At 44.2% G+C, this 26146-nt stretch overlaps 1 protein-coding gene across 6 annotated transcripts in view; it reads right to left on the bottom strand.

Annotated features, from left to right (window-relative positions):
* Window positions 1-25368, bottom strand: part of LOC103557597 (low-density lipoprotein receptor-related protein 2-like) — a 43783-nt gene extending 18415 nt beyond the window's left edge. For 2 of the 6 annotated variants that reach the window (XM_070599080.1, XM_070599081.1), the window contains exons 1-15: window positions 24792-25368; window positions 21992-22105; window positions 20171-20290; window positions 19542-19781; window positions 18598-18711; window positions 17413-17532; window positions 14172-14297; window positions 13089-13292; window positions 11938-12106; window positions 11457-11625; window positions 10384-10609; window positions 9474-9599; window positions 7453-7677; window positions 2030-2341; window positions 1149-1361 (exon numbers count right to left, since the gene is read on the bottom strand). In XM_070599080.1, the coding sequence (XP_070455181.1) occupies window positions 1149-1361; window positions 2030-2341; window positions 7453-7677; window positions 9474-9599; window positions 10384-10609; window positions 11457-11625; window positions 11938-12106; window positions 13089-13292; window positions 14172-14297; window positions 17413-17532; window positions 18598-18711; window positions 19542-19781; window positions 20171-20290; window positions 21992-22105; window positions 24792-25233 (2920 nt within the window). In that variant the 5' untranslated portion in view covers window positions 25234-25368. Of the gene's footprint in view, window positions 1-1148; window positions 1362-2029; window positions 2342-7452; window positions 7678-9473; window positions 9600-10383; window positions 10610-11456; window positions 11626-11937; window positions 12107-13088; window positions 13293-14171; window positions 14298-17412; window positions 17533-18597; window positions 18712-19541; window positions 19782-20170; window positions 20291-21991; window positions 22151-24791 lie in introns of all 6 variants that reach the window. The other 4 variants (XM_070599084.1, XM_070599085.1, XM_070599083.1 and 1 more) reach the window with 3 other exon arrangements.
* Between the last annotated feature and the right edge of the window lie 778 nt (window positions 25369-26146).

Genomic DNA, 26146 nt, shown 5'->3' with positions numbered 1-26146 from the left:
AGCCCTCCATTAAGTGGGATACATTCACTCATCATCTAATGGCTTTGAATTTGGGCACTTTTTTCTCTTTTCAGGTCTGTTAACTTTAACCTTAATTTTTTCACTATCTGATGCTATATTCTAGGAATGAAAAATAAGGTAAGTTTCTGAAGCTAGAGCCTTGTAGTGTCTAGTACCCTGCTCTAGCATCTTATGGTCTGGGTCAGGGGCCACACAACGTAGGCACTCATTTGTTGTGATGTCTAAGTTATGCTACTCAAAGTTACTCGTTATCACTCTGCAGCAACTACTGCAGCAACCCAACAGATTTGTTAGTAGAATAATCAAAGTTGGATTTCTCATCAAAAAGTCAACTGTTTATTGGCACACTTTGCCACCTAAGAAATATGTTCCTACAGCTAAGGCCTCTTAATCCTTAAGATCAGGTTAAACCAACCAGTGACTCAAAGTCAGTTAGTTTAGACAGAAGAGGGAGATGAGAGACCTCTACAGAGTGGCTACAGAGGCAGGAATGGTACTGCCCCTCTTTGTGTCTACTCTTCCCTCCAGCTGCTTCTGCTGACAAAGCCTACAATAGGATTTCTTCTTTTCCTGGCTCAAGATCCAGGATCAGATTTTTTGGTTCTGTGCCACAAGTTTATATGGAAAGAAAAAAGGTAAACCAGCCTTCAGGAGGTTCATCTGAACGACAAGGAGCAGCTTCAGTGGAGAGCACTGCTTTTCCTGGTGTCCGCAGCCCCAGAGCAGCTATGCAAAGGGTCCTCTGCAAGATGCTACTGCTATGGAACATAGGGGTTCCTTGGTGAAATCAGTTTGGGAAGCTGGTTTAGGGCAAATTAAATGGATCTCTTTACTGCCAGACTAAGAGCTTTAATATGCTAATGTGCAAGGTGATTCCCAAAAGAGGTTATGGTGTGCAAACATCTTGGAGTATTGCTCAGGGACTTGCGTTGTTTAGCGTCTTCAAGAAACGTGTTAGAATCTTGCTCTTCTGGGACACGGACATTTATGGAGAAAGCCTACTGAATTGTGGGTTGGAACAACTGCCAAAGCAAACATACAGACACCCAGGATTTGATCCTATAAAAACCCACTGAGAAGAGCCAGGTAAAGGAGATCTCAGAATAATCCCACAGAGGAAGACTCACCAGGAACCTGCTGGTCCTCTGCCAGGATGATCATTTTCCTGATGTGTGGCTCTTTTGACACCGAGAAGGGCTCCACCATCCTCCTGTTCCACAGCATAAGAGCTGCTCTGTTCACGGTCACCAGGTAGGGCTCATGGGCCGCTATAATGCCGTCACTCCAGGTCTTGTTCAAAGTGTAGGTTCTATTTTTTAGGAGACTCAGACTTTGCAACCCTAAGGAAGAGCCAAGCTCTTACAAGTTGATATGGAACAAGTGGGCCGTGACAGTGGGGAGGCATGGGTACCATTTGATTAAGGTTCAATGAGCGCGAACTGAAAATAAGTGAAGATTCTTCCTATCAAGTTTTGCAGATTTTAGTTAAAGATAGTCAAAGGAAGTGTTTAAAGCTCCAGGAAAGGGAGGTCTGCCATGTGGGAACATCAGATGTGACTTCACCATCTTCCACATCTATACTAAAATACCCGGTTACCAGCACATAGCAGCAAGGCCTCAAGGATGCCTTCTCGGTGAGAAGGCTACCAAATCTGGCTACGTGGTATAATGGATACCGTCATCAAGTTATAAATGAAGCACCTGTACCTCATCTGCAATGGAAGTTTGGTTCCATGACTTCTTATAGAAGTAGAAACAAATTCTGAACACTGCAAAAAGCTATTAAGTATGTTATTTCTGGAGTATTCTCTTTTAAATCATAAATCTAGGCTTATAGATGAGAACTGATCTTGAGGTCGGTGACTTGTGCCCCAGCTTTAACTATGAAAATCAGAATTTGAGCCTACGTCTAAAAAGTTCTAAGAATGACTGGAATCATTATACTAAAACCAGACTCTTGCTCATCCCCTTGAGCTTCTTCCAACTGCACTGGTGGTGTAGTGCTTACCTAACCCTTTGGTGGTCCAGAGGATGCTAGATGCACCGAGGTCTAAGGCCACATGGGTTTCTGCTGTCCAGGTGCCTCTCCAGACTTCTTGTCTGTTTTTGCCATCGAAGGTCATACTTTGCAAGTATTTCCCACTTTCTACCCAGTAGAGCATTCTCTTTGGCCAATCAAGAAGAAGATGCAGTATAATGCTGCCCGTTCTGTACAGGGTATCTGTGTCTGGGCCAGTGATTCTAGTCTTCTGAATAGCACTTCTGTCACAGGGGAGCCAGTACAAGTCCCCAGTGGATATGTCCACACTTGCTGAGCAGACTGCAAGGACGAAAAGTAACTCCCATTACAAAGGACATCCAAACATGTTCATGCACTGTCTTAAGCTTTAGGTCAAGAACAGAAGTGAGTGGCTGGCCCGGGGGTGTAGTGGTTAAGTTCGCACACTCCACTTCAGCAGCCTGGGGTTCACAGGTTTGGATCCCGGGCATGGACCTACACACCACTCATCAAGCCGTGCTGTGGTGGCATCTCACATACAAAACAAAGGAAGATGGGCACAGATGTTAGCTCAGCAAAATCTTCCTCAAGCAAAAAGAAGAAGATTGGCAAGAGTTGTTAGCTCAGGGTCAATCTCCCTCACACAAGAAAAGGGGGGTAGACAATTGGGGGATGCAAAGACCAGTCCTTAACAAGCCTACACACCTCATTCACATGATGGGTCCCATCATGCCTACTCTGATTCTAGCATCTTGTCTGTCATATGAGCGCATCTGATCCTTACAACTACCTAGCAAGGTAGACATTCACTGCATTTTATAAGTTAGATATGTAAGTGGCAAGGCTTGCATTTGAATGCAGGTCTGCAACTTCAGTCACATTCCTTCCTCTTCACAGGTTAAGTATGAAAAAATCAATCAATTACATGTCAAGTGACTAAGACTGAAATTGCTATAGGAAAGCAAAGGCTGAACTAAAGTGACATCGAGACAGTGACATGAAAGGCCATTGGTAGAATGGATGGACAATGAGATCTACAACTAGAAGACACAGATATGATAGGGACCAAGTAGATAAAAGCACAAAGTGTTAGTTTTTAGATATGAATAACCCAGTTAGACACTAACCTACAAAGTGTTCCCCCTACACCCAACACCCACCACAGCTAGCTATGCCATTGGGTCTAAGCTAGGTATTACCTCCCCTGGGATGCAGTGTAGCATAAAGGTGAAGAGCAGTAGTAGGCTAGCAAGTCAGACTGCCTTGTTTGAAGCACTGTTCCATAATAAGGTGTCAGTTCATTTCTGTGCCTCAGTTTCCACAAATGTATGATAGGGACAATGCCTCTCTCATAGAGTTATGAGGATTAGAGTTTATACATATGAAAAGCTTAGAATAGTGCCAGTTATTTTAGAGCAGTGTGCTGGACGTAGCTTGCACAAGCTCCTAACAGCCAATTGTTAAATTCAGGGCTTCCGTAAGCTTGTGGTTCAATACAGTTATTATTAAAAACTAAAGTATATAAACTTAAATCATATTTGAAACAAAACTAATAAATATTCAAATCATTGCCTAATCATTTTCCTACATTTCCCCTTATCTTTGCTCTTGTTTGTTTACATCCATTGCATCTGTATGGTGGAAACACCACATTCAAGCTTTGCTACTGCACACCCCCTTCCCAGCTCCACGTTCAGTGACGTTACACTGCCAGCTTGACGTCTGGCTTTGTGGGAGTATTTACACCACGGAAATTGGCAAACACTACAAATCAGGGCTTGAGTTGGTTTGGGTTGTGTTTTCTAGACCAGGGACAGGCAAACAATGGCACTTGGGCCAAATCCAGACTATGGTCTGTTTTTGTAAATAAGTTTTAGTGGCACACAGCCATGGCATTCACTCCCATATTGTCTATGGCTGCTTTTGAGATACAATGGCAGAGTGCCCAACAAACCTAACATAGCTACTGCCCAGCCTTTTACAGAAAGAGGTTGACAACCTCTAGTCTACAGGGGTAAGAGAGTGATAGAGAAAATGTTAGTATTGCAGATTAAACTCACAGGTGTTGTGTCTATAGCCGTTACATTTTAAATACCACAAAAAATTGAGGAAATATTTTTCTAGTATTTGAAGACTGTTATCCAATTCCGCAAATAAGTCATTTATGTCATTGATGAACTAATTCCAACTAGTTTTCATTACTTCACTACTTCACTTTGTTTACAGAAACAAGGGCGGCAACCTTCACATCAATGACAGCATCAACGTCTTTGCCAAATCAGATGGCGATTGAGCATTTGTTCATAGTCGGATTTTGTTAAATCCTGATTAAATTGCAACAATAGGTTGTTTTTTCATTTTGAATTCTTGGATCAATGTGTGAAAATCAGTTGGCTATATAAAATTTACCATAAAGAATGTTGTATATTTCATTATTTGTAAATTGTGTTACACATCCTTTATACCAGTAAGCTTTATTATAAATGTACGCAGGTATATATATATATACACACATATGTGCATACTTTTTCTCCCCAGAGAGCCAGTTGTTAAATACATCCCAGAAGACCACTGGGTATCATATTACGAACTCAAATGTTAACTACCAGGGAAGTTGACATACAGGCATGGCATGGAAGGCAGGCACGAGTGACAGAATGGAGAAGCCAGTACACACCACGCTTAATGTGCTGTAAGTTCTTCCTACTCCTGGGTGTTCGAGTGGGAGCATAGCTTTACTAGTATTCCCCACGTTTTCATGTGGAGGAATATGCATAGAATTGTACTTCTATATTCTCTCCACATTTCTCCAGCCACTCTTGCCCAGGAAAGAAATGACTTAAGATTGGCAAGTTACTAAGAATAGACTGGCCATACTCAGTCCAGCTTCTCTCTTCTGTGTTGGGCTCTGCCATCTGCAGAAAACATGTGCTCGCCTCTAGAGATAGATTTAACCTTGGCGCTACACAGATTCAAGGTGGAAAGTCCAGGTGCCAGGGTCACAAAATACTCTTTGAGTGATACCACACAGGTTCCTAAATGCATGAATTCTCTTCTAAAACAGAGTTAGGAAGCCCTCCCATTTTTGATTAGGAATTTCATCTGTGCTTTCCAGCCTCAGTTTTCAGTATGAGGACAAGATTAACACACCCAAGAGAAAACAACACCGACGTCAGTACTTTGATGTAAGGATAAACTGAAAGCGGCACGCTCATGGGTGTAAAGAGGCCCTGAGATCTGGAAACAGGGGTGAAGCTGACTACTGTCTATAAAAGGCCTGCCTGGGTTTGTCAAGCTTTTCAGCCACTGTATAGGAAAAACATCCCTTTGTGTCTCCTTGACCCATACCACAACACTTCTGACACCAGATGGCTGGGATTTTCCCCAACACCAAGCAATTCTGCAACACCAGCTGGGTGTCCTCCAACTCAATTCCATTCTGACCCTATCTACCTGGAGGCAGCATCAGCTCCCGCAGGTTAAGGGCTCAGTCCCACAGGACTGCCCCCACTTCAGATGCTAATCACAAGTGCCAGGTTGTTACCTGTGCTTCTCATCAACTAGCTCTAAACCAGGGCTGCTGTAACCCCTCTCCTTGAGCTTGATAATTTGTTAGAATGGCTCACAGAACCCAGGGAAACACTTGTTTACGTTTACTGGTTTACTATATAAAGGATACAGACGAAGAGACACATAAGACAATGTCCAAAGGGTCCCAAGAGTAGAAGCTACTGTCCCTGTGGAGTTGGGGTGCACCACCCTCCCAGCACATGGATGTGTTCACCAACCCAGCAGCTCTCTGAACCCCATACTTTTGGGATTTTTATGGAGGCTTTATCACATAGGCATGGTTGATTAACTCCATTTTCAGCTCCTCTCCCCTCTTCAAAGAATGGGGAGTGGGGCTAAAAGTTCTAAGCTTCTAGTCATGGCTTGGTCTTTCCAGTGACCAACTTCCTAGAGGCAGTGATAAGGTTTTTAAAATTTTTCTGGCCTTAAGTCTGGGTAAGGTAGAAATGGACCTGAAATTCAATTTTGCATTGTATTGCAGAACCCACCAAGAGTTGCCTCATTAGAACAAAAGTTGTTTCTATCACCTAGGAAATTCTAAGGGATTTAGTAGCTTTATGTCAGGAGCTCCTGTCACTCAGGATATTACAAAGGTTTTAGGAGCTCTGTGCTGGTAACTGGGGACAGAGACCAATAATATATTTTCTATTTTTCAGAGCCACCTACCACAGGGACCAATATTCAACACTAGAGCTGTCTCAAATGAAATGGTCAGTCTCCTAGAAATCGTTGATATAATAATTGTAATGCAGAAACTAATTAGCAAAGATTAGCCAGTAGGGAGAAGATAGCATTTTAATTCAGTGGGAAGAAATTCACCATCAGGGGCTTCCCAGACAGCCATCAGAGGTATCACAAGATCGCTGCCCATTTCAGTTTCTCCTGAAACTTCCCTAGGTCAGGAACTGGAAGCTCTTTAGGTGCCAGGCACTGTGCTTGCCCACAGGACTCTGGGTAGCATCTACTGTTCTGAGAGATGTCTCAGGAACATGTATTTCAATATGGCACTTCTTGTAGTAAAGCATATACTCAGAGTCCCCAGGACACAGACATTAAGAAATCAAAATTACTCACCCTAGAGCTCAAGTCTCAGTTCTCTTTTACAAAGTAGACGTTTGCATTTAGGCTGAGTACAGGGAGCTGGGGATAGGGTGTGGCATTTAGGAGTGTGGGAGGGGAGAGAAAGTATATATTACCATATTAAGAAAATATCTTGCTAGTTCTCTCTGAAATCTGAATTGCAAATCACTTCTAAATTAGTATAAGAAAAATCTGCAATGCAAAATTGAAGTATTTAAGGTCCATTTCTCTCCTACCCAGACTTCAGGCCAGAAAATAGAATTTTAAAAACCTTATCACTGACCCTAGGATTTCCCAAATCACAGTAGCCTTTTAACAGTCTGCACGCTCCTCATAAGAACAAGGGTAAAGCAGAGACACTTAATAGTTAAATTAGTTAAAACCACTCTTTGGCATTAACGTTGATTCAGATCAGGAACAGGTAGGATTTTTTGGCCCCAGTTCTAGTTAATTTTGGAGTCAGAAAATAAAGGGAGGGGGCCAGCCCCAAGGCCAAGTGGTTAAGTTCGCGTGCTCCACTTTGGCAGCCCGGGGGTTTCGCTGGTTCGGATCCCAGGCGCAGACATGGCACCGTTCATCGGGCCATGCTGGGGCAGCATCCTACGTGGCACAAACAGAGGCACTCACAACTGGAATATATAACTATGTACTGGGGGGCTTTGGGGAGAAGAAGAAGAAGAAAGAAAAAAAAGATTGGCAACAGATGTTAGCTCAGGTGCAAATCTTTAATAAAAAAAAAAAGAAAAGAAAGGGAAAAACACAAAATAACCACCCCAACGTACCTGTATGCTCTGTCCAGATCTCTTGATTTTCTCCTGAATAGCCAGTTGAGTACAACAGTTGTCCCTGGGCATCTGTCCAGTAGATGAGGTTTCTTTTCCAGTCAATATCTAGTAAATAGATGTTCCCAGGATGCTCTTGAACTAGGGTCTTCTCTATAGCACTTCCCATAAAACCAACTTTCAACAAGTAGAGACGTTTGCCAGAAGAAAAGACAAGTTTTAACTCTACCAAGGAAAAGAGGAGACTTACTATTTGACCATTTGTCAGAGAAGTCCCAGGCTCCCTACTCAAGCAACGCCCCTCCCTCCAGCTAAGGTACCCAGAGAAAGGGATCTTAGAAAGTTCACTTCTGAAACACATGGACAACACGCACACCCCAGCTTCCTCAAAGACGTCAGTCATTTGGGCAAATGAAAGTGTTGCTCGGTTTTCCCAAGGCACTAAGTCTTTTGAATTTCTGCTGAAAGGTTCACACAGAATCTTGAGGATGAGGGCAGGTGTGCTGCTCCATTTGACTCAGGAATGTCATCAAATCCTTGCTCATAGCACACAAGGCTCAGTGCAAAGAAGTTTAAACTCTACTGCCTATTTAAAGAAAAGTTACTTGGGTATTTAGCTTTATATATAATGTTCAAAATACAATTTAAGCTGCAGTCTTGAGTTTGGCATAAGAGCCTATTACACTATGATTGCATTCCACGGCTATCCCTGTGAATTGCATTTTTTAAAGATAGTTAGAACATGAACACATTTACATCAGTTATGCTTAAAACCTCAATGTTCTAGAGAAAGAAGTCAAGTAATTTGGACAGAGATGTTCAATGGATTATGCAGCCTTAAATATTTCAAAGATGGAACAGCAACATAAAGAACTTATGTTAACAATATTGAAGAGCTGCTCTGCTTACAAATGAGTCAGAACTCACAATAGTCATAAGAATATAGAGGCTTTGCTTCTTATACCAACTTAGTCATTAATTTTTCATGTAAAACTGAGTGGTTTAAACTATTTACTCCTGTTTTAAAACTAATAAAACTCAAATATCCATTGATGGATGAATGGATACACAAAATGTAGTACATACACACAATGGAATATTATTCAGCCGTAAAAAGGAAGGAAATTCTGACACATCCTACAACATGGATGAACCTTGAAGACATTAAGTGAAATAAGCCAGTCATAAAAGGAAAAATACCATATGATTCCACTTATATGAGGTACCTAAAGTAGTCAAGTGCATAGAGTCAGAAAGTAGAATGGAGGTTGCCCAGGGCTAGGGCGAGAGAGGAATGCGGAGTTAGTGTTGAATGATGTAGAATTTCAGTTGGGGAAGATGAAAAAGTTCTGGAGACGGATAGTGGTGATGCTTGCACAAAAACAAGACTGTACTTAATGCCACTGAACTGTACACTTTAAAATGGTTAAAACGGAAAATTTTATATTATGTGTATTTCAGCCCCGGTGGTCTAATAGTTAAGAATTGGTGTTCTCACCACCATGGCTTGGGTTCGTTTCCTGGTCAGGGAACCACACCACCTGTCTGTCGGTTGTCATACTCTGGTGGATGCGTGTTGTTGTGATACTGAAAGCTATGCCGCTGGTATTTCAAACACCAGCAGGGTCATCCATGGTGGACAGGTTTTAGCAGAGCTTCCAGACTAACAGACTAGGAAGAAGAACCTGGCCGCCAACTTCTGAAAAAATTGGCCATGAAAACTCTCTGAACAGCAGCAAAGCATTGTCTGATACAGCGCTGGAAGAGGGGAGATGGCACAGAAAGACCAGGTAGGTTTTCACTCTGCTGTACACAGGGGTGCTAGGAGTCAGAATTGGCACTAACAACAAATATTTTAGCACAATTAAAAAACTAATCAAGGTATTTTGGTAACAACACTTGTTATCAAAGTAGGTTGTCATTTTAAAAATGACTGATCCAGAAATAGAAGCTACATTATTTCCAGGTCTACCGTGGAACGTGCCTCCTTGAGCCAAGCCCATTACACCCAGTGTACTTACCAGTACACGAGCCAGAAGGTAAAAGAAACATCCCCTCTGGACAAACACACTTATAGCCCTTGGGATGGATGGGGGAGAGGAGACACAGGTGGCTACAAGAACCTGGAACACATGCTGGGTATCTGCCTATTTCAAAACAGAAACAAGATATAATTTCAGATTTTTTTTATCTATACTAGTCCAAAACTTAATACTCAAGGGGAGTTAAGTCACTTTCGCCTTAAGAGAAACCCCAGTATACTTGTTACCTTCTAGGTTAGGCAGGCTGACCTCTGAACTCCTGTCTTTCAGACAGTGACATTTATCTATCTATACTGAGCTCGGGTCAATAAAGCTTCAACCAACAGCATCTTCTCCTATAAAGTTAAGGCAAAATGACTGTCTAACTTGCTTGTAGGAAGACTCCATTAGAAGGAAATAGTGGTCCAGTCTCTCTACTTTGGTTAGTTTCTCGGATCCATTTAAGAAGCATTATCTGAGTTAAATCTGACATACGATTTCAGATTAACAAAAGTTTTTAACTCCTAATCAATGAACATTTGACTTCCTTCTATAAGCAAGATGCTTGGCTTGGTTCAATTTTCTGTCATCGATTGACATGTCAGTGAGTAAGCTATTCCAGCCCTTCTGTGAACAGCTTACTACCTTGTTTTGTATATTTCAGACATTAAAAATCTGGTTGCTACATTGGACAAGCATAAGGTACATGCTTGGAATGAGTTTCCCAGTAGATTTTTTCGTTCAGTTCATCTTACTTAGAAGTCCTGTAGAGGTCTGGAACGATACCAAAACATTCCCCCTCCCTTAAAATAGCAAGTTCCAACAACAGACCGAGGTAGTGATTTAGGTATTTTCCATTTAGTATGCAATCTGATTCATTAAGCATTTCGAAAGCAAGCTGTCAACTTACTCTTAGGCTGCCTGGATTTGTGGAGGACTGAGAAAGCAGATATGGAGGTATTCAGCAGCACCTCTCTCTTCTTTGGGGCGTGGGGTGAGGTATGAAACAGCTGTATTTTACTTGCCCAGAGGAAAGAGTTCTCAAATACAGCTAGTCCTATTGGCTCTTCATGTGGCAAGAAGATCTCAGGAAAGGTGTGCCTTCTGGTACCATCCACGTTTACCGTCTCTATGGACTGCAGGTTAGAGAGGCTCATGAGAGCATGGCAGCATTAGCAAGAGGTGCTGACAACGTTAGGGAACCCCAGTTTCTTGGACACTGATTAAACATCTTTATGTGATATCAACTTGATGGAGACGACCTTACCTTAGGATTCATGGAGGTTCATGCCAAAGCCAGGGGAATGGACTGCTTCTTGTACAAACTGGGGTCACATTGTTCAAGTAGCTACTATAGCTTACTGTCCACAACCAGACATTGTACCAGATCCTTTCACTACATTCTCCAACTGCCTTCTGAGTTAGGCATTCTATCTCTTTTCAGAGAGGGCAGTGGGAGCTCAAAGAGGCACCATAAGTAGCCAAAACCACAGCTGGAGGTCATAGGCTTAAAAATATGACTCCCAAGCCTATGCTTTTAGCCACCATGTCATCCTAGTCTTTTAGTTTGATGCTTCCAAAAATGATATAACATGAACTGTAATATTAAAACCTAGAAATATGAGTACAAGACACGGAAGTACTTAAGTAACTGCATGCTTTCAAGGAAGTGGTCTGCCATCTTAAAAAGGTTTTGTATCCCAGATACAACACAGAACATGACCTATGCTACCAGGAAATCCCAGTGCCAAGTTTGAACACAGAATGTTTAAGAAAGTCACAGTAAGTCTCCCAACCTATGCTGATACAATCTGGCTCTACCTAAACACACTATGCAATTATAGCTTGCTATTCTCAATTTTCATGGCGAGAAGATACTTCACCAAGTTGGTGTAAGACTCAAAAGAAATTTGCACTTACCCATCGTCATCCCAAGCCCCTACCAAAAGGGTTTGCCTTTTCCTCCTGACCTATCTATGGTACCTCTTTATATTTACTGATCCAGTAGAGCCTGCCCATCACATGGTCAAGTGTCAGTCCTACAGGTTCCTCCATGTTTACAACCGCAAGCACCTTCCTATCAGAGCCGTCCATCCCTGCAGTTTCAATAGTCCTCATGCCTTTCTCACCTCGATTTACCCAGTACAAGGACCTGAGAAAAGCACAAGCACAGGTGTTAGAGAATAACTCAGTTGCATGTACATTATGCTAAACAGCCAGGCTCGCTTAGCTCTCTCGTATGGGCCTTATATCATTGCACTGCAGAGAATGCTGGATATTCCTGCTCTTAGACTCAGTAGACTTTGAAAAGTTTGACTCTATAATATACAATTTAGACTTCCAAATTCAGAATTTTTTACAGCAAATGGGACCTAGGTTGAAAAGGTTGAAGTGTTCTCTTGTCATCTTAAATATCTAAGATAACCAATGATTTCAGATATATTCCAAAAGAAACGCTACTTACCTCTTTTCAGGAAACACTATCAGCTGCTCTGGCACCAGGTCCTTTTCCAAAATTTTGACGTAGCCTCTGCCATCACTTAAACCAGCATAGATGACTCTTGTGAGGCTGCTAGCCCAATACAACTGCCCCGTGACCCAGTCCAAAGAGATGCTGTTCACTGTTTTAAGTTCTGGAGAAACAGGAGAGAGTGTTACGTTCCTGTATTCTTCTACACCTGTCTTACCTTGAGAAAAGAGACTCGCACAAAACTTTTCTACATGTTCTGATTTCAAGCAATACAATGAGGCAAACAGAGCACAGCTAGTGGGGGCCAGAGTTGTGTTAAGGTGTTTTCAGGATAGAGTGGGCGGTAAGGAAAAACAAAGACCTTAGCAGAAGCTAACCAAGGAATCCAAGAGAATGTGACCTCACTTGGGGCAATATTTATTACAGAAGTCTCAGGCGAATTGTTATGAACTCGCCCTCATTTTTTTTTTTTTTTTAGGAAGATTAGCCCTGAGCTAACTACTGCCAGTCCTCCTGTTTTTTACTGAGGAAGCCTGGCCCTGAGCTAACATCGTGGCTATCTTCCTCTACTTTATATGTGGGACGCCTACCACAGCGTGCCAAGCAGTGCCATGTCCGCACCTGGGATCCGAACTGGCAAACCCCGGGCCGCCGAGAAGCGGAACGTGCGAACTTAACCGCGACACCACCAGGCCGGCCCCATGAACAGTCCCTCTTAACTGCTACCAGAGGATTTCTTTGTGCCCAGGACTATGCTAAGCACTTCCTCACAGGCACTGTCAGTTGAATCCTCACACTTGCCCAAAGAGACAAGGGCTATTACCCTCATCTTAGAGAGGGAAATTCAAAGGAGTTAACATCTTGCCCAAGGTCCGATACCTAGTGATGGGGCTGAGACTAACCTTGGCCTGAGCCCATGTCCCAAACCTTCTATACTGCTCAATAGTGATTTAATTCTCAGGTTATGCTCTATCAAGCTCCTGTAAGGCCAAACTACATAGTCTTAATCTCAATCGGGATTTTATTTACTCTCACGATTCATGACAAGTAAGTCACAGAGGAAGACGTCTGGATGAAACATGTGCTTCTTACATTATGTTTAAGCAGCTTTAAGAAACTAGGGCTCTTAACCTCAAGAAACATACCTGGATAGAGGGAAACAGAGTTTGGCTTCCCAAGGACAAAAACATTTAAGACTTCATCCACCCAGAAGTACATGTTTCTCTCAAGATCATATGCAACAGAAGTTGGCCTTGATTTTATAGGTATCAGAGTCTCATAACTGCCTGTTCTTCGATTCAGGACACCAAGCTCTTGGTCTGTTGCGATAAGAATTTTAACAGCATCACCTGTAATAGAAGTAGAAGCAGTGACACATTACTTTGAAACTTTCTTCCACATCATTCTTTTTAAATACGTTGTCCTATCTCCCATGCCCAAATTCACTTATTTCTGAAGTCCAGACGCAGGTGTATCCAGAGGAGATCTAGTTGACCGCCTCGAGCGTCTCTTCCTCCTCTGAACTCCAGCACATTAAAAGTAATCTTTGGAACCTTACTGCCTTATTTGACTTCAGATTCAGCACTTCTCCCCACCTAGACAGAAATCCTCTCCATGCCTTGAACGTAGTAGCCAAATATATTTAAATGTTCCAGCAGTAAAAGCGCAGGCCACACTGAGGCATCAGTTGGGTCTCTGGAGTACCTAGTTGTGTAGCCTATGGAATAACTAAGTCTTTTTTTTTTTAAGATTGGCCCTAAGCTAACAACTGTTGTCAATCGTTTCTCCTCCTCCTCTTCCCCCTCCCTCTCCCCCCCTCCTCCTCTTTCTTCTTCTTCTTCTCCCCAAAGCCCCCCAGTACATAGTTGTATATTCCAGTAGTAGGTCCTTCTAGTTCTGCTGTGTGGGACGCCACCTCAGCATGGCTCCATGAGCAGTGCTGGGTCCACGCCCGGGATTCAAACTGATGAAACCCCAGGATGTCGAAGTGGAACATGCGAACTTAACCATCCAGCCATGGGGCCAGCCCCTAAGTCATTTTAAAGACACTTAATAGCAACTGACATTCAAATAGACCACGGAATGTTATTAACAGCACCTTCTTTATGGAAAGAACAAAGTCATCTCTGATACTAGAACTTCAAATGAATCATCTATATCACTTTTCTCTATAATTACTGCTGAGAATAGAGCAGGAGGTAGGCTTTGCTTCAGGCACTGAAACCCACCTGTAACTCGACAGTCGGTGCCATTGTAGAGCTGGTGACCTTGAGTACACTCACAGGAGTAAGAGCCTGGTGTATTATGACACAGCTGGCCACAAGGACTGTAGGCCGTAGAGCACTCATCCACATCTGAAGACAGAGAGCGAAAAGTTAGGGCAATCTCTTGAGTATTTTTGTTCTTTGGGGCCACTTTTCAGATGCTCACTGGACGTGTATTATGTGGAAGTCAGGGTGCAGGTGCTGCAATCGACACCCCTGCCTCCCTACAATTCCCACGCACATGAAGATAATTCAGCAGAAACGTCCATAGAGGGACCCTAGATGTCTGGCTGGTACAGAATACTAATCTATGTTACCTAGCAACGTTCTTGGGGACGTGTCACTTGTCAAGCCAGCCAGAGCCTACTTCAGAATGACAAATGTTAGGGCCTAGAGTTCCCTACTGTGCCATGTGACATCTCACCCAGCTGATGGAAAAGGCTTAAGCCTCACAGGTATAACAGGCAGAGTTTAGATAAGGTACTATCCTCTCTTAGTACTTAAAGCTGGATGGCAGGGACCCTGTACGGTATGAGTCATAGAACTGGGAGAGTTGGTTTTTTTTTTTTTTTAGCAGGAAGGAATGTGGTTCCTTATAGTCAACGATGCCAGGAAAATATTATTCCTCCAAAACCACGGAGTCCTAAAGTAGTATAACGCCTTCAAAGCCCAGGGGAAGAATAATCAATACATGGCTACAAGTCAAGCTGAGCGGCCCATCAAGGCCTACAATGGGCCATTACTTCAACAGGCTGCTGCCGAAGCCCAGGCACGTGTACAAGACCCAGACCCCCTCCAAGGTCATGACCAGACTTCCAATGAGGAAGTCATTACAATTATTGATGAATTCTTAATATAAAAGTCATTGGTAAAGGTAACTCTGATGCTATCTAATAGCCAGGGCCTTTCCTCTTGAACCTTTCCCACCTAAGCAGGTAGGACTGCAGGCAGAACCCACGGAGAGGGAGGAAACTATAGGATAGGGGTCACTGACCAGGCTCAGGGTGCAGCACTGATCCACCCTTAGGCCAAAGTGTCAAGACAATAAGTCTTTTACCCTCCTAATCACATTTTAACCTAAAATACAGTCCCATATTTTTATGGACAAGTGCTACAAATTAACAGCCATAACCTGTTCAGATTGTTACTAAATAATGAAGATACATGAAATTTATTTTAGCCATTCTGGTGTCATAATCCCATTTTACAAAGGGGAGAAGTGAGCCTTGAAGGATTGACTCAGAGAAGGTCAGCTAGCAGGAACAAGCAAGGATAAACACACAATAGGTCTGACTTCAGAATCTGTCCTGTCACCCACACTGTGAAGTGATAGCTGTACTCATTCCCTGACAGAAACCCATCAACTCCATAAGAGAAAGATGCTAAATTTAACATTTTCTCATTAGTCAACAGTTGACCTGCAATTCCCACAAAAGAGGAGGATAACATGCATGGACAAGGATGTGGAGAAATTGGATTCCTTGCGCACTGCTGGTGGGAATGTCAAATGATACAGCGGCTGTGGAAAACAATTCGATGGTTCTTCAAAAAGTTAAACATATAATTTACCACATGATCCAGCAGTTCCACTTCTAATGAACACCCAAGAGAACTGAAAAAAGGGACTCAAACATATACTTGTTCACCAACGTTAATAGTGATGGGGTTCAGGGCAGGCCACCCCAAGATGCGCCACTCTCGTGTGTGTGTTATTTCGAGATGAGGACAATAAAAGCTCAGAAGACTCAGGAAGAACGTTCGAGCTTTCCCCACTAAAACTGCCTAACTGAATTTAACATAGAAGGCCTGTTCCAAGAAGGTGCTCATACCATATGACAGCTATAGTGTAATACGAAATAAGTGTGATAGAAAGACACCAACAAACCCATTTTTTGGCCCAGCAAAACCTGTTTAACAAACATTTGCATTTCCGTCTCCATGTAAATTGTCTTCTTCCCCTCTGAAATCCCAAATCACTACCCCCAACATCCTCCTTGTCTGGAGCTGAAGATATTTAAACAGGCAGCCTTGGCCAGACGGCTGAGTTACTCAGTTTTTCCTGAGTTTCTCCCATGTATACCCGTTATTAAACTTTGTTTGATTTTTTTCCCGCTAACCTGCCGTTTCAATTATTTGACCAGCCATAAGAACCTTAAGGGAAAGTGAAGGGGGGGAGGCGGAATTCTCCCACTTCCCCAACAATAGCAACATTATCCACAGTAGCCAAAAGGTGGAAACAACCCAAATGACCATCAACAGATGAATGGATAAAATGTGGTATATATATTAAATGGAATATTATTTGGTCTTAAAAGAAAGGAAATTCTGATACATCCTACAATATGGATGAGGCTTAAAGACAGACTAAGTGAAATAAGCCAGAAACAAAAGCACAAATACTTTATGATTCCACTTACATGTGGTACTAGAATAGGTAAATTCATAGAGAGAGAAAGTCAACAGAAGTTACCAGGGGATGGGGAAGAGGGGGTCTGGGGCATTATTGCTTAGTGGGTACAGAGTTTCTGTTGGGATGATGCAAAATTTCTGGAAACAGATAATGGCGATGGTTGCACAACTCTGTGAATGTAGTTGATGTCACTGAACTGATGGCATGATCAAATAAATGATTAAAACGGTAAATTTTATGTTATGTATATTTCACTATAATAAAAACCTTTTTTTTTTTTGGTGAGGAGGATTTAGCCCCGAGCTAACATCTGTGCCAGTCTTCCTCTGTTTTGTATGTAGGATGCCTCCACAGCTTGGCTTGATGAGCAGTGTGTAGATCTGTGCCCAGGATCCGAACCAGCGAACCCCAGGCCACCGAAACAGAGTGCATGAACTTAACCACTACACCACTGGGCTGACCTCAATAAAAACTTTTTTTAAAAGATGAGCCAAGGGCTGGCTCTGTGGCCAAGTGGTTAAGTTCACACGCTCAGCTTCAGTGGCCCAGGGTTTCGCCTGTTTGGATCTTGGGTGCGGACATGGCACTGCTCATCAGGCCATGCTGAGGTGTCATCCCACATGCCACAACTAGTAGGACCCACAACTAAAAATACACAACTATGTACTGGGGTAGAAAAAAGCAGAAAAAAAGAAAAGAGAAAAAAGCAGGAAAAAAAAGGAGAATGGCAACAGTTGTTAGCTCAGGTGCCAACCTTAAAAAAAAAAAAAAAAGATGAACCAAATGAATTCTGACCTCCACAGCTCTGACCGTCCAGCTGTAACTGCCATCCAGTTCCACATGAACACTGGACACCCCACTGTGTGTCACTGCACTGCCCCTCACAGCCCCCGTTGGCCAGAGAGCAGTTTTTACCTGGTAGAGACAAGACAATGGTCAGCACCCTTGAACGCAGTAAAGATCAAACGTTTTACAAACCATGTTGTGACACAAGCCTCTACACTTCTATGAGGAATAGATGACTGGTTAAGAATAACCTTTAACCCAGAACTCTTACCTAGGAAGGTGGAGGTTTCAAGGGAGGACTAGGGAAGAGGGAAAGCCAGGAGTCATGGAGCAGGGGAAAGGCATTTCTTTGCAGGCCCACAGTCTAGACAATCCCAAGTGCTAGTATATTGTTCACGGGGGGAGAGGCCAGCACCCTCTTCTCTATTTTCTCTAGAGAATTTATGGGTGGCTGGGACCTTTATGTCAGGAAGTGATGTAATAATTTTCTAATCCCAATAAATTCTCTATACAGGACCAGAAAGCTGTACTTTGTCCCATTGTTTAGGTTCTTAGAATCTCTTATGTGTTCCTTTAGTAAAAACCTTCTTTCAAAGCCTTTAACAGTACTAAAGAGGTTTCATCATCCATGTCTAAGACCAGATTTTGGGGGGAAAATAAGACAACAAAATGACCTGGGGACAGATGCTCGCTCTCCTTCTACCCCTACTTATGGTTTAAGCCAGAAACACAAGGGTTTAAGAGCCAGAGCTGCTTGCTCAGTGCCCACCACCCCCACCTCCCTCCGCACTAGGAAATTATCTTCCTCAGTCCTTTCTCTGTTAAATCCTTAAAGAATTCACTATTTTGTCTTCAAGAAATGATGTGCTTCTCAGTGGCAGAGTTTGTATTCTTTATTCCAGAATTTTAGGAGCACTATATAGTTTGAGGTGTTTAATCTATTTCCCTGAAGCTTCAGGGATAATAACTCTCTAAGTTTTACAGCTCAGGTAACATTTGCTCACACTCAGGAGACTAACGCCAAGGGCTAGAACTTGTAAAGTGTGAGGGATCCATCACTGAAGGATAACTGCTTATGTAGGAGTTTGGGTCCAAGCATTCTCTCAGAGAGCAGACCCCCATGATAACCAAGGCATTGAGTTACTTATCTTATTCTCCCAACTCGTATGTTAAGCCCAGTAGCTGGATTCTTACCACATGTAGTGGGTTCATCAGTACCATCCATGCAGTCTGCTTCCCCATCACACATCAGGGATTCTAGGATGCATTTGCCTTCATCACATCTAACCATGCCTTCTGGACAGGAAGCTGCGTAGGAAGTTAGGACTCTTTTTCACTAATACTTATGGTGGGGGGTAGAAATAGACCAGTCTTACAGTGAGCAAGGCGGCAATATTTCTATAACCCAAGGCAAGTCTAGGTAGGAAAGAAAGTTTTATCTTTTTAAGTAGAGTTTCAGGGAATTAGGACATAAGACTTGATAACAAAGACGTTAAGACCTCTGGGCACTGAATTGAAATAGTATTAAAATTTAAGTGAACTAGTATTAATATTTCTAATTGATATGGCGTTACAGTTAGTCAACACTAGCCCTAAAAGAAGTAGTCTCCCAAGAAACCATCTTATACTTTATTAGAAAAATGTTAGAATTTGAATATATTCAACATTGCAGATTTAACTATAGAAAAGAAAGATTGAATGGGATTGTGCTTGACCAAGAAGTTGGAGGCTCCACTGCATTGTGTATATGGGCCAAAGAAATGCGGTTCTCACCAAGTTCTTTTGGGGTTCTCCTCCTTTCAGGAGGAATCTTCCCCTTCTGTATGCACTACACAAGGAGGTGAGGCATCTGTTAGGAGGCCTCATTAAGATGCTGACGCTCAGGTGTTCTGTGCGTTGGCCATAACTGAATAGTGGAAGCATTCCAGGCAATGCTTACAGTGCCCACTGCAGAGTTACTATTTAAGACTGCCCCATGTTTCCATGGATAACTAACTCTTGGCCACTGCTAGGAAAGATGCTGTTTTAGATATAGGATGGCAGTCTCAGTCATAGGCATTAAAATGCAACTTGCAGAAAGCAGCCCATATAGTACAAACTTCCCTTTAAACAAAAGTCGGGCATCAGGGGAGACTCACCACAGACTTCCTCATCTGAGGAGTCCCCACAGTTGTCGATGCCATCACACTTCCAGCTATCCATGACACACACCTTGTTCTTGCACTGCCACTGGCCAGCCAGGCAATGGTTCCGAGGGCAGCGCGCTTTGTCAAACCCATCCTCACAGTCCTTATGGACATCACAGAGTTCCCAGGCATCACGACACTGAGAATTTCCTGGACATTGGATTTTTTGGTCTGGACACCCTGTCAATCTCTCTAAAAAGAAGGAGTTGGCTCAGTGAGACAGACTGCTATATTATGAACTTTTTATAGGACTTATAGTTTGCTCATGGATTTAGCCTATGGAAAACCAAGAACTGAAAGAGATGGTAGCCATTGGAGAAGTGGCTACAACTTTGTATACTGAAGTTTCACCCTAAAGAAGTTTAAAAAAAGTCAATAAAGCTGATAATCTACTTTATATAACTTTGAAAAATGGAGAAGCGGGTAAAAAAAGTCACCTGTAAAGCCACAGACAATTTAACATCTGGGTTTAGCACGTATGGCATAGGCTATTGAGTGACTTGGTTACCTAATATGGTTGACGTTAATCAATGTTACTAAGAAACAGAACACGACTAAAGATAAGAATAAGTTACACATACCACAGTCAACCTCATCGGAGCCATCTAAGCAGTCACCAACACCATCACAAAGCCAGCTAACAGAAATGCATTTCCCGTCATCACACTGCCAGGCCTGTGGATGTCCGTGACATATTTCCTCTTGGGGCCAGCGGCAGTGTTCGAGAAGAGGCAGAAAGGAAGAGATGTCAGGACACTAGCAGCTTGTAAATCTGGATTTCATATTAAGTATTTTCATTAGCCAAAGAATAATTCCCAATTTGCTAGTGGAGTCAACCCTAAACTTGACTGTCGTTTTCATGTCACCCCTGACATCACATAGTACCCCTACCTGACCAAGGGACAATGACCTAGCAGATCAATGAAGCTTATCCTCCCCATCGTTCTTCTAGAACATCGCTGTCCAATAAAACTTTGTGACAATGGAAGCTTTTTATATCTGTGTGGTCCAAAATGGCAGCCACTAGTCCTCTGTGGCTACTGAACCCTTGAAATGAGGCTAGTACGACAGAACTGAATTTCTACTTTTATTTAATGTATTTAAATAAATTTAAATCCCCACAAGTGGCTAGTGGCCCCTGCATTGGACACTCTAGTGTCGTTGGTTCACTTCTTTGAACTCCATCGGCGTTTGCGGCTGCATGAAGATCTAGAACAACCTGGGAACTGCTGGTTTGGGGTTTAATGAGACCTCCAATTATTTCCACCTATGTATACCTATGGCAGAAGCAAGCAAACTTGAGGGGCTGGGCTGAAGTGTATGGAGGTCAGAATACAGGGCATTTCTGCAAGTATGAAATTTTATTCCACCTGCAATGTTACACGTTTTAATATCAAAGGTTTCATGTTAAATGAGTTACAGTAGGTGACCATCCCAGGAACGTGCACGTAGAGAGAAGGAACATAGCCCTCGCCAAACTCTTTGGGGGTGGGGGTGGGGTTCCCTCCTTTAATGAGGGATTTCCCCCTTTCATATGCGCTACACTACGACGTGAGGTATCTGTTAAGACGGCTCCTCATATACCGGTGCTCAGGCGTCCATTCTGGGGCTCTGAGCACTCCTAGCACAGAGGTATTTGAGTTTTATTTTTATATGTTTTTAGGAATATTGGACCTAAGCTAACATCTGACACCAATCCTCCTCTTCTTGCCGAGGAAGATTGGCCCTGAGCTAACATCCATGCCCATCTTCCTTCTCTTTATATATGGGATGCCTGCCACAGCATGGCTTGCTAAGCGGTGCATAGGTTCACACCCAGGATCCGAACCGGCAAACCCCAGGCCACCAAAGCGGAACGTGCGAACTTAACTGCTGCGCCACCGGGCTGGCCCCAGTATTTGAGTTTCATTTTAGCAAGTCATTTAGAATGGCTAACTTGGCTTCTATTGGTTTTGTAGTTTTCTTTGTACTCAATTTACAAGGTGATTTTTCAGTCATACAAAAATCTTGAAGCATATAAAAGTTGAACTAGTTTATCGTATATAAAAGTAATTGTGTGTGTTGGAGTTGGCAAGGGTTTCCTATAAAGGGATCTCTGTATTATTCCAGTTTGACTACCTGCCACAGATGGCTAAGCCTGAATTTAAGGTGAGGAGCCAGACTTGGGCTGGATTTTCCATCCCAGCCAGCCCGCTACATTTGTTTTGACAATAGTGGTACCAACGCTTAAAGAAACATCCCTGGCCTTACTCAGTGGAAGCCTGCAACAAGCCAGAACAACCAATATTTCTGAATACCCCTGAAGAGGGTACAGACCATGCAAACTGATGCTGTCAACCAAGCACAGAGCCACAAGGGCCAGCTGTGGATGAGTACCTGGCACAGTGGTGACAAGAGCTTACCACACTGCTCATCGGTCCCATCTGGGCACTCCTGCTCTCCATTGCAGAGCCAGGCCACAGGAATGCAGCTTCCACCACACGCAGCTTGCCTCGTCAGGTTACACTTGACTTCATCTGCTTTGGAGGGCCAAGAAGCAAAGCCGTGAGAGCTCCTGGCTCCTTTGGGTACAAGAGAGCACCTTTTCACGATAAGCTGTAGTCAAACGTCATTTTGAAAGACCTTCTTTCAACTAATGTCCAGGAGAACACTAGGGGGATTCCATACCCTACAAACCCACACAAATTCGCCAGTGACAATCCTTGGGAACCATTTTTTCTGGTGTCGTGGAGCTGTTGCTGGAGTACTGTCATTGGCCTCCCTGTTTTCCTACCAGAATGGGGTAGATTGGCTTCCTCCAGCTCTGGTCTGGTCTTAAAGACTCAGAGCATGAAGAGTTGCAAGTTTAGAGGTCTAGGTTCAAAGTACTTGACTCCACTTTTAGGCATGTGTAGACACATCTTAAAATGAGAGGAGGATTTTCGGTCCTACCTACCATCTTTCTAAGAATGCCTCTAATAGCCTGGTTACAAATATTTGTAAGTTTTCGGTTATTTACATGAGATTGATTTTTACTATCAATTTTATTCAAGTCATGAACTTGTGTTTGTCAACCTTGAATGATTCATGGTCAAAAATAAGCCTGTTATGGAATGTGGTCCCCAGAGGGAAGCATCAAGAAGGCCTGATTGTACTTAATTTACCATATTGTCCTAACTTTCAAAGCGAAGAAGCCAATCCTTGGTTCCTAGAAAACATAAACCACATGGCCTGTACTGGTAGAAGTCTCTGCAAGATATAGTGAAGACCAGCAAGTTCTACTCCCAGGGACAATTTGTGCGTATGGAATGGAAAGTGGTATGCAAAGCTATGTCATGAAAGTTGACCATGGAAGGCCATTGCGTAGACTCACCTTCTTCGGTAAGGGATCATACCTTGTCTTGTATCCCTCTAAGACAGTGCTTTTACCACTCAATGTTTGATTTTAAAGCCTGGCTTATGAAAAGCATTTCTAATAAAATACTCAGGAAGTATTGTTTATTAATGGATAGCTAACAACTTTGTCATCTCCTCACATCCATCCAGGCAATCTCTCTTGACTTGACCAAAACCATGAAATCAAGAGGAGGTGATGTCAGCAACCACTAAGATGGCAGCGCAGGCTCAGTCGTCAGGCTATCCAGCCTGGAGTTTGGGTTAGAACACTTACCAACAACAACCTTGGGAGAGTTACTTCCTCTCTCTGACCTCAGTTTTCTCGTCTATAAAATGAGGCTAGTAAATAAGTGATCCCAAGAAGAAGATTCAAGGATTAAATGAGCACAAAGCCACTTGGCACAGCGCCCACCACACAAATGCTCACAAAGCATTAACTCTTTTGCTCCTTCTTCCAGCAGATCCTTCCAGAAGGATCCCAATTAGGGTTGCAATCAGCCCTCAAAGACTCACACTGCGGGGTGAGTCACACTTTGAACGACATTTGGCCCTGCTGAGTCTCAGTCTGGAGAGCAATGTGCGTACAGATTCTACATGTCACCTGCAGATGGGTCTCAAACATTACTGTTCAAATTTAGGTAGATGCTCACTGTGAATAATAAGAAATTTGTTTATGAATGTATTTATTTGCATATTAAATCTATGGTAGCTTTCTCATAGCTTATCAATAGACAAAGTACAGTGATCATGTGCTGCTCTAAAACAGACCTCATAAAGATGTCTTCATACCAGAAGGCATTGGAAATCACTGCTCAGTAAAAAACACAAGTAACTTTAAGTCTTGTTTCAGGAGTGGTGCAAACAGACCACACAGGACAAGGACTTCCTGTTACAAGAGATGCTCCACCAGGTTAGGCAAAAATCTGAGGGTTAGAATCCTTCCTGGAAGATAAACAACCCAGTTGTTAAGTGGCACCTCCCCCAAACTAGTTAACTGTACCTTGACCAAGAGAGTCTGCATAAGTTAAAATGATTTAAAACCTGCCTTCCTTCTGTGAGGGGCAATCAGAGCACCTGCAGGACAGATCCACAAGCCCGCAGGCCAGGCCGTTGGACACACTCTGGGCACCTACTACACCTGGCTACCTCACCAGCCAGGCCCGTTTGGGAACTGTGGGTGTCTCGGTTACCCTGGGACCCCGACTCACCTCTCCTCTGCCTTGGGGTCTGCCTAAACCTGAGTGCTATCAACAAGTGCCCCCGGAAGTTGCTTCCTAACGGCACCTCAGGCCCACGCCACTTCCCCAGATCCGTTTCTGGAGTGAGGTCCGTCTTCCCGAGGGACCGGGTTCCAAGAAGCTAAATTTGCTGCCTGGTAGACCTGGGCGACGGGCCTCTTTGAGACCAGGGCTAGAAAGTGCATCCCACTCGGCCTCCCCTCGACGTTGGAGGAAGGAAGAACCTGGAAGGGAGGGTGCACCCCGCACTCAGGTGTGGCGAGAGCTCCCTTTCCCACCTGCTTGAGAACAGGAGAGGAAAAGACACCGAATTCGTCCCCTGAGCCCACTACCCTGCCACCAACCCAGGCCAAAGGGCCGAGAAGCAGGAGGGTCACGCCACTCACCCGGCCGCCTCTCGGGGAGGCCCAGGTTCGCCCTCCTAGATAAAAGGTCCTGCAGAATGCGGAGACTGGGGAGACGCCGCGCCCGCCCAGCACGGGTGCCCCAAGCTCCCCTGTGCCTCCCCCGCCCTGCTGCGCCCCGGCAGCCAGCCACCCCTGGTCCCCGCAGCGTGGAGTGCAGCCCCTCTCCAGGGCGCCCTACTCACCCATTTCGGAGCCCCCCAGGCCGCCCAGCGCGGCCAGCACCCGCAGCAGGAGCAGAAGGAGCGCCTGGCGCCCCATGCCTGTGGAGGGGACAAGAGGGGACAAGGCGCGGGAGAGCCCGCCCTGGGTACCGGCGCCTCCGGGCTGGAGCCGCCCTCGCCCGAGGGAACCGCAGGCGGGGCGCAGGGGGCGCCCGGGGCGGGCTTTACTCCCGCCGTCGCCGCTCATTGGGGACGGCTGGTGGCGGGGGTGTAAGGGCCGGGAGGGGGGAGGGGGACGCGGAATCTCCCAGGGAAGAGCTGGCCGGGGAGGAGCGGGGCTGCGGCAGCGTCGCAACGCCTCGCATCTGTCCCTCCGCCGCTCTTTGGGGCGAGGAGTAGCCGAGGCTCCGTGTCCCCTCCTGCAGTGGGACAGCAGACACTCAGCCAATTCAGGGCCTGCCATTGCCACCCTTAGGGGCAAGGTAGGGGTGGTCAGCCACACTTAACTCAAGATTTCTCAAACTTTTATGTGCACACAAGTCATCTGGAAATCTTAACGCTCAGACGCTCATCCTGCGGGTCTGAGTCTATGTCCAACGAACTCACTGGTGATGCCTTCAATGCTGGTCCTCGGACCTCACTTTGGAAAGCAAGGGCTCAATAGCTCCGAGCTGAGGGCGTCACTGTGACTGCAGGTGTCTGGGGCTGTGCTCTGCGAGGACTCCCTGTCTGCCTCCTGTCATCCCAGCGCGCCTGGGCAGAATCAGGGCTTCCTGACCTCGGTCTGTGATCACAGCTCTGAGACTTCAGTCATCTTTGTTTGGTGATCAGCAAGCTGTAAATACAAACAGTAACAGCACAAAAGCCCTGAAAAACACTGCTCCCCTTTCAGACTGCATCACTGCCAGGAGCGGCATGTCTTAACAAACAGTTGAACTTGGACGCGTATGGAATTTGATGGGTCCAAACCAGAGTCAAACCGCATCCCTGTAGGGTCATAGACTCATAGGACTGGAAGAATTTGGAGGCCTTTTAATCCAAATGCTGCCTTTTGGGGCTGAAATGATGGATAAAAATGAGAGTTCTTGACACATTCCCACAGGCACCGGCCACCCTCCCCTCCTTACTTAGCTAAACTGTGACATTCCTTCTTTCCAGTACACCAGGAGAAGTAAGTGTCAGATTCTTGGAGAGAACACATGGAGTTAGAATTTGGAATGTAAAGCTGGCAAGGAACATTTATAGTGTTTGGGAATGAAAGGCAGCAATAAAACACGGGAAAAAAATAGAAACAGAAAAGTGAATTGCAAAATGCCTTCTTAGATTTTATTTGCAACACAATACTCCAACAGCTTTTCAAAAATCATACCTCCTCC

This window comes from Equus przewalskii, chromosome 28 (genome assembly GCF_037783145.1).
Source record: "Equus przewalskii isolate Varuska chromosome 28, EquPr2, whole genome shotgun sequence".
Taxonomy (NCBI): domain Eukaryota; kingdom Metazoa; phylum Chordata; class Mammalia; order Perissodactyla; family Equidae; genus Equus; species Equus przewalskii.
The sequence above is the reverse complement of the archived record's forward strand: the minus strand, read 5'-3'. Positions and strand labels throughout refer to the sequence as shown.